The sequence below is a fragment of the Camponotus vicinus genome, unplaced genomic scaffold, assembly GCF_025532165.1.
Source record: "Camponotus vicinus isolate PSW18456_S1 unplaced genomic scaffold, iyCamVici1.0 SCAF_14, whole genome shotgun sequence".
Taxonomy (NCBI): domain Eukaryota; kingdom Metazoa; phylum Arthropoda; class Insecta; order Hymenoptera; family Formicidae; genus Camponotus; species Camponotus vicinus.
The window spans coordinates 4,597,589-4,605,485 of NW_028141950.1; the positions used below are offsets into that span (position 1 = coordinate 4,597,589).

Here is a 7,897-nt window from a genome sequence, read left to right on the forward strand (position 1 = left end):
TTAGTTGCTGCTATCATCTGGCAAGAGATGATGGATGTAGCAAGTAATCAATATAACAGTCGGATGTGCAGCAGCAACCACATGGACTGAAACGTATATGCGTCTTAACTCTTTTTTGATGATAATGAAGCTTGATAAATAACGCATTATAAAAAAATATATTATGATTTAATTAAATCGACTCCTGCTAATTAATAAAAAAAATATATACATGCATACTTTTAGAAATACATCGAAAAGTAAAATAAAAACACATTGAAATATATTTAATCAGACATGTGTTTATCAACATTGTAAGTAAATAATATATCTTTAATAATATTTAATAAAAATTTTTAAAACTTTTCTGATTAAATAATAAATAATAATGTATTAGTTACACAGACAAACAAAATAAATATCTGCTTGTAATTTCCTCTTAAGATTTGATGAATTTTTGTAATTAAAAAGTTATGAAATTTATTCAAACAACAGACTGAGTGACGTCTTTATACATGAGACAATTTGAGCATTTACTAGGTTGCAATATGTGACACCACCATATAGATGTCAGACGAGCAAAGTTTCCTCAATTAACGGTTCGTTAAACGAATTGACCGAGCAGTTAAATAATTAGCTGGATCCTGACAGGAGAGCCTTATTTGCAATACATACGATGTAGTATGCAAACGTACACTGTTCGCATTGTATCAATGATTGCATAATTCTTTATTTAATTATATATTAAGATTTAAAAAGAATATAAATATATAGAGATGTCAATTTTTTGATGTAAAAATAAATTACATATAAATAAAACTGGCTAATTTTTTTATAGTCAATAAAGATATAATAATAAAATAATGACTAACATTATAAAGTCACATATTACGAAAATATTAATGAAAAAAATGTGATTATATGTAATATTATGAAAATATCATTAGTGGAAAAAATGTGCACATATATTTAATATAAACTATTAAGCTATTATGATGTGCACTATTAATTTTTAAAAGATTATGGAATTATGTTATAATAGACACCTGCTAAATGTTCCGTAATATGCATGCTTTTTAAAAGACATGCGATAAAGAGCACAAAGAGAAGGCAAACGAGATCTCGTCATTAACCTTTTTTGTGCTGCATTAGCTATTTTAACATTAAAGCAATATATTCGAAAATTACATGCGCGTCATTTCCGATACCATGTACAGTTTTAACATTTTTTAAATATTATACATTAAACAAGTTTTTAAAAAACTTTAATTCAATGCTTCGAGAAACATTCTAACGGGACAAAAAATTTAGGAATTTATTAGAGCGAAAAAATGTACGATTGTTCAAAACTGAAGTTGTTTCTCGTGACAAACACAAAATTTTGAATTATACATTTTTATAGCTTAACAATAAATATTTAATTTAATTAGAATTACAATTTTAATAATAATTTCCTAAAACTTTTCGGTTTTTTCATCTTTAATATTCCTTTTAATTTTTTTTAATTTTAATTTTTTCCACCCTAAATAATTCTTAATTGGATATTCAGTCAAATTTTCCATAAAAATCGGAAAATATATATCGATCACATGTTATAGTGATAATTCTATAGCGTAAATAAAAGTTATCAATTGCCAAGTTGAACAATAATATAAAGATTTTTTATAGTGCTTGGCACTCTAAGATTCAAAATCAACGAATAAATTAATTAGATCAATCCTTCCACCATATATACGGTACTCACTTTCGAAAAGGACTGTAAGAACCCCAGGCGCTAGCCCTCGTGGACGGCACATTTTGATTCTGGGTCGAATATCTACAACCGCCGAGAAGCATCCCGCAGCGATTCTGGCTTTTTTGACAACACAATCGCGAGATGAAAACACGTGATTCGTTCACAAACTCCGCTAACCCTCGGCACTACAAAGATTTACTATAACGTTCGACTCTCTGAGAGTTCCAAAGCAAGATAAAATACGTACAATCGATCTGTTCTCCCCGCAAGAAATAGTTTTGTCCCTCTTAAAACACGCAAACGATAATAATAATTATAACAGTATCCTCGAGAGATCAGGTCCTCGCGAACAACGATGAATCTTCGTCCTTAATAATCCTCGGGGTTGCACTCGCGTTTTCGTGAAATAAAAGCATGGCCACGGTTAAAAAAAAATCCGAAAGACCCCGGGTCCCGCTCTCATGCTGGGCGGTGACGTTAGCGCGAACGTACTATGCTCCTCTGCGTAGCTGGACCGATCAATGGAGTTGACTCTCGCTTAAAGATGACGCGTCAGATAATTCCACGGTCGTTATCGAATCTCGTCGAAGATCTCGATCGTTCATCGCGCTAAAACGAGGCTCATTCGAGCTGGCGATGTTCACGTCAGATTCAAACGATTCGCGATAACGCGACGAAGATAACAGACAACTGATGTGGTTAGTGTCCTTATCACGATGAGTTTTTGGAAAAAAAGCTTTCAGCTTCCTGCCGACGACCTCACAAAAGGGATGTAATCTCTCTCAGTCTCTCTGTTTCTATCAACGATGAAAAATGCGTGCTATCTCGTCTCGGTGATATGACGTTTCGCGACGCGGGGGCGAGAACCTCGTCGTCAAGCGCGATTCGTCGCACGCAGAATCCTACGTCGATTTCACAATTTGTTTATCCGGGCGTCGCGGTCGTCGCGGATGCTGTGACGCACCGTGGGATCACGTTTCGTGAAACGTTACCTACGTATCGCGCGACGCACCAAAGACGACTGACGAAAGACGGCAACGCGAGTCGAGCAGAAATAGAGGGACGGCGACCGCGGCGCGGGGGGGAGGGGTGACAAGGCAGACGCAAGGGATGCGCTGTGTCAACCAGAGCGTAACTATAGAGAGGAGAAGAAAAAGGGGGAAGGGCTGCAGGCATCTCTACTCCCTGGAGCGAGATCCAAGAACAGAAGCAAAAAAATGTAGCAAATGCGAAAACTTGAAAAAAAAATAAATAAATAAAATGCATTTCTTGAACATCGTAAATACAAATCCTAATAATTATTCTTCCGCATATTTTTCTCAACATATTTATTTTTAATATTTATTAAAAATAATTTTTAATATTATGTTTAAGCTATTATTTAAATTTTGCAATAATATTCAAAAATATCTTATAAATATATTTTTAAAAATAGCTTTCTTTTTCATTAGTAAATGTTTTCTAAATATTTGTAATTTAAGAGTATAATATTCTCTCTTCTGAATTTATATGATTTATAAGCTTGCTAAATTTAAATAATATTTCTATAATAAAAAGCTATACATAAAAAAATATTCACTTGATATTCAGTCAATATTTTTCCCAAATAATTATTTTATGTAAGCTCTATTTTTCCCTTTCTTCTTCTCTCTTTCCTATCTTTAAAAAAAATTCATTATATTTTATTCATATATATTTTAAAAAATATATTAATATAAGATATTTTAAATATATTTTATTGTATATAAATATATATTATTTATATATTTTCTACAAAAATAATAAATCACAAATCTACTAAAAAATAAGTTTACACTTTGATTTTTCGTTAAATATGCAGCTAGATCGAAAAAAATCAACTTGAATTGTTCCACGATTAAATAAAGATTTTTAAATATCAGACAAAAATATAAACCGACAAAAATATAAATTTTATATTTTTATAAAAATATAAAAATATAAAATATCTACTTTCGCTGGCTTTCTCGTTTTCTTCCTTATCAACAGACATGTAAATCAGCACGCGATAGTCAATGTATAAACGTCACTGTACCCTCAGATCAAAGAGCAGAAGGGGAAAAGAGAACTGGTAAAAAGGGAAAAACACATGGAAAAGAAGAGAAGGGAAAGCAAGGAGGGCGGGCCAACAGTGAATGACAAAAACAGAAACGAGGAGCACGGAAATACTAAAGACACAGGAAACGGATTAAATATCGAGGATTCGATATTTTTCAGTCAATTTCGCGACAATTTCTTAAAACAAGAACGTAATATCAACGTCAATGTAAATTCAATGTCCTATATTGAAAAATAAAATAAGTGAATTATATATAAAAAATGTTACATGCGCTTTTCACCCGATGAAAGATTTTCAAACTTACGATTCGATCTTCATTTTTTTTTATGAGGTATTTAATTACGAAAATATTTAACATCGTCACGTGCATTTAAGGGACTTCTTTCTTGTCGACTTTTATCACTTATGTGCAGAGAAATTGATACGGCAAACGAGATTGATGTATAAGAGATATGATCTTTAACCCTAAGAAAAGATAATCACTGTTAATGCAAACAGCAAGTGAATTCATGATCTTTGTGGAATCTATGTTGCGAAATTACATAACATAACGTTGTTTGCATACCGTTTACGTTTTCAATATATAATCTGTTTTATATTTGCCTCAGGAATGTATCATTTTCGAAATTGAAAAGTAGTGTCGTTTCATATCTTGATTTTAACGGATTGTTTTTGATCTATTTTATACATATATGTAGATTGAAAACCAACTTCAAGAATATAATTACTTCGAGATTGAAAACCAATTTCGAGAATGAAATTATTTTAATTCTATGTTAATATAAAAAAAGATAGATTTAAACAACTTATAAAATGACAGATATATATATCATAAGTTTTTTAAATCTTCTTTTTATATTTTAACATAAAATTAAAATAATTTCATTCTCGAAATTGGTTTTCAATCTCGAAATAATTATATTCTTGAAGTTGGTTTTCAATCTACATATATATATATATAAAGTATATCAAAAACAATCCATTAAAATCAAGATATAAAACGACACTATGCTAAAGCTAAACCATGTAAACATGAAACAAATGACGACGTAATCGAACATGCATTTTGCCTTGAGTTTTTACAACGTAGATTCCTTGTACACTTGAACAAAAGCAGATATCATTTCAACGTCGAAATACATATCTATTTATATTTACGAATACAGACCTCCCACACACACACACATACGCGTGTGGAGAGATGCCTGACGTACAGAGATCGCAGAAGGGGATCGCGTGCATGTGGCGTATCGTTGACGTAGGGGATAGAGTATCGAATTGAGGAGATTTACTCACATCTCGAGTTCCATCGTCCTCGCGAATGAAGACATCATCGTTTCCTCGAAATCCGCCATTGTTCTCACACTCTCACTGCATTCCTTGGCGCGTATTTTTCGCGAGGCGAAATTTGAGCGAGACGCACGAAACGCGAGCGTGCACGTCGTTACTTTTCAAAACGAGGCTTCGCGATGCGACCGTCGTGCGCGCTCCTGGTCAGCTGATTCCCATTGGCTGCGTCGTCTAGGTACATATGTCATTGGGCCTGTTCTTTTTAGCTGCACTGCTGCACTAGTGCAATTAGTTAGAGTGAAAGAGAGTATGTTTGTCTCTTTCTAACTTATTGCACTAGTGCAGCAGTGTAGCTAAAAAGAACAGACCCATTGTACCGTCTGCGCAGGTCTGCCAACAGTGTCGAGCCGAAATGTCACTGCGGACCAGTGGTTCTCATAAGAGAACATTTTCGGATTACAATGGCTGCGTTCAGCAGGAAAAGCTGCTTTGCAACTGTTGTAAAATTCGTGAATCTGATTGGTGTGTGCTCTTAGATCCAGTCAAAATTAAGAGCATACACCAATCAGGCTCACGAATTTTACAACAGTTGCAAAGCAGCTTTTTCTGCTGAACGCAGCCAATATTCTGTTTTGCTGCAAATCAAAAGAAGCCTCCCTTTGAGTACCTGTAAATTAGTTACGAAAAATATAATAAAATAAAATTATATTATTCTCTTGAAAATGATTAAAGATAGATAGTTCTCTTTTTGAAATTTTTATAATAAAATACGAAATACAAACCTTTTATGAGAAACAGAATAAGCTGCCGGTCTCTCATTTTTTTTGTTGAAAATAATTTTTCTGGAACATTTTTTTATATATTACTAAAGGAAGAAATATCTCTTATAAAAATATTTCTAAATCATTTAAATTATTTAAGCTTGTTAGACATACTAACATTGCAGGAGTTATAATCGATACGATTTCGATTTAATGATGTTGATATTATTTTTATTATCCAGAATATGCAAGAATGAATTTCACAGATATGATCGAAAACTCCACGAAATAATATCGATCCTCATTACTAAATATTTGATATCTGTAGAAAAATAAAATAATTTTTCTCAGAAAAGATTATTAATAAATTTATCTGTTGCGTCAAAAAATGAAGATTAGATGACGAAAGTACGCACAAATCGTTATTAAATAATGTTCTACTGATAGAATAGATAAATTTGAATAAATAAACTTTTTTATATTATTATCAGAAAGCAGTTTGAGAAGCTCTGACCTCTGGCTTAAAATTTACATATATCGTGTAAGCAACCGGCGATATGACAGTTGAGAGTATTCGTTGACAAATGGTTGGTTATGTTCACAGATAGGGCAGCTGTTACGTATAACAATATTATATAGTTCTAATATTCACGAATGCAACGATAAATCTTGATAGTGCAATACTTTTTGCTGCAATTCGAGGTGAAAAATATTTATATACGTAGAAAATTAAATATATATATTGTAAGTCTCTTGTGCGTGAGTTTCATGGAAATGATCTTCATGACTATCCAGATGTGTCTAATATATTTCTATTTTTCAGTTCTATTGAAACTGACAATCGTTTTGGATTGAACGAGAAATAACATCTGAATTGTTATAAAAATTATTTCCGATTGTGTGCGAAGCAGTCTTTAGTGTTTGCCTGAAATGGAGGATGCACAAGAAGAGGTTAGACGAGAATATTTTTTCATACCATTGAATACAGAATTTTGATTAAAATATTGATCACACAGCTATCAAACGATTGAAATTAATATATAAACCCTATTATGACTTAATTTTTGCTTTAAAAGTACAATAGATAGTGTTCTTAATTGAGATTTTAACTTGTGAATGAATGAATCTTTTCTTAAGGGATTAATTTTAAAATGATTCATTTTTATTATAACTATATATTTAATGTTTATAAAAAAAATATCAAAATATATTCTTTTATATTTAAATAAATTTCAAGTATATTTTATATCACTATATTATATATATAACTTATTGCTTTGTGTAAAACATTTTATGATTCATTATTTTAGTTACAATTTGTGGTAGATGATGTAAGCAATATTATTAAAGAAGCAATTGAGGTATCAATAGGAGGCAATGCATATCAGCATAACAAAGTTAATCAATGGACCTCCAATGTTGTAGAGGCATGTTTAGGCAATCTTACAAAATTACAGAAGGCTTACAAATATATTGGTATGTAATACAAACTAATCATTATAATTAAAAAAATCAAAATATCATCTATTTCATAATATATTAAGGTCTCACTGGAACATATTTTAAAGCAATATTCCAAGAAAAAAAATAATTATATACTATTTGATTAATCGCTAATTTGTTCAAAAATATTAAAAATTTGTAAATATAAAAACAAAATTTCATCCAAACATCTCATCATTAAAAATAAATTTTACAGTAACTTGTACAATCATGCAAAAAAATGGAGCTGGTCTTCATACCGCAAGCTCATGTTACTGGGATAATGCTACAGATGGAAGTTGCACAGTACGCTGGGAAAATAAAACTATGTATTGCATTGTGTCTGTTTTTGGGCTGGCTCTTTAGGTTTATTTATCCACACAAAATGTAATTCTGTGCTTGAAAATAATTTAATAATTTCGTAGATATGAGATGTAACAATACTACTTTCAAAAATAAAATGTTATAGTTCTAATCAACTTAATATTTTTGCACAAATTTGCAGAAATTGAAGCTAAAAGTAGAACACAAATAATTGTGCTATTTAAATATAGTTAAAGCAATGATTAATAT

The 7,897-nt window shown here is 31.2% G+C and overlaps 2 protein-coding genes and 1 long non-coding RNA gene across 8 annotated transcripts in view; 1 reads left to right on the forward strand and 2 right to left on the reverse strand.

Annotated features, from left to right (window-relative positions):
- Cnn (phosphodiesterase 4D interacting protein centrosomin) overlaps positions 1-5,253 on the reverse strand; it is a 30,630-nt gene extending 25,377 nt beyond the window's left edge. For 3 of the 5 annotated variants that reach the window (XM_083088211.1, XM_083088205.1, XM_083088202.1), the window contains exon 1: positions 1,724-2,728. In XM_083088211.1, coding sequence (XP_082944337.1) covers positions 1,724-1,815 — 92 coding nt within the window. In that variant the 5' untranslated portion in view covers positions 1,816-2,728. Of the gene's footprint in view, positions 1-1,723; positions 2,729-5,087 lie in introns of those variants that run through there. The other 2 variants (XM_083088204.1, XM_083088206.1) reach the window with 2 other exon arrangements.
- A 371-nt stretch (positions 5,254-5,624) lies between these two features.
- Positions 5,625-6,772, reverse strand: LOC145965000 (uncharacterized). The gene is made up of 4 exons (XR_014436587.1): positions 6,357-6,772; positions 6,021-6,164; positions 5,864-5,923; positions 5,625-5,748 (listed from the first exon to the last, which is right to left on the reverse strand). It is a non-coding gene; the product is annotated as an uncharacterized LOC145965000 (long non-coding RNA).
- Dlc90f (dynein light chain 90F) lies at positions 6,321-7,803 on the forward strand. Of its 2 annotated transcripts, none has more exons than XM_083088222.1 (4): positions 6,321-6,586; positions 6,666-6,793; positions 7,153-7,318; positions 7,542-7,803. In XM_083088222.1, the coding sequence occupies exons 2-4, from the start codon at positions 6,773-6,775 to the stop codon at positions 7,688-7,690; spliced, it is 336 nt and encodes a 111-aa protein (XP_082944348.1). In that variant the 5' UTR covers positions 6,321-6,586; positions 6,666-6,772; the 3' UTR covers positions 7,691-7,803. The 2 variants fall into 2 exon arrangements, with proteins under 2 accessions (XP_082944348.1, XP_082944347.1); XM_083088221.1 differs by having other exon boundaries at positions 6,322-6,544.
- The last annotated feature ends 94 nt before the right edge of the window (positions 7,804-7,897 follow it).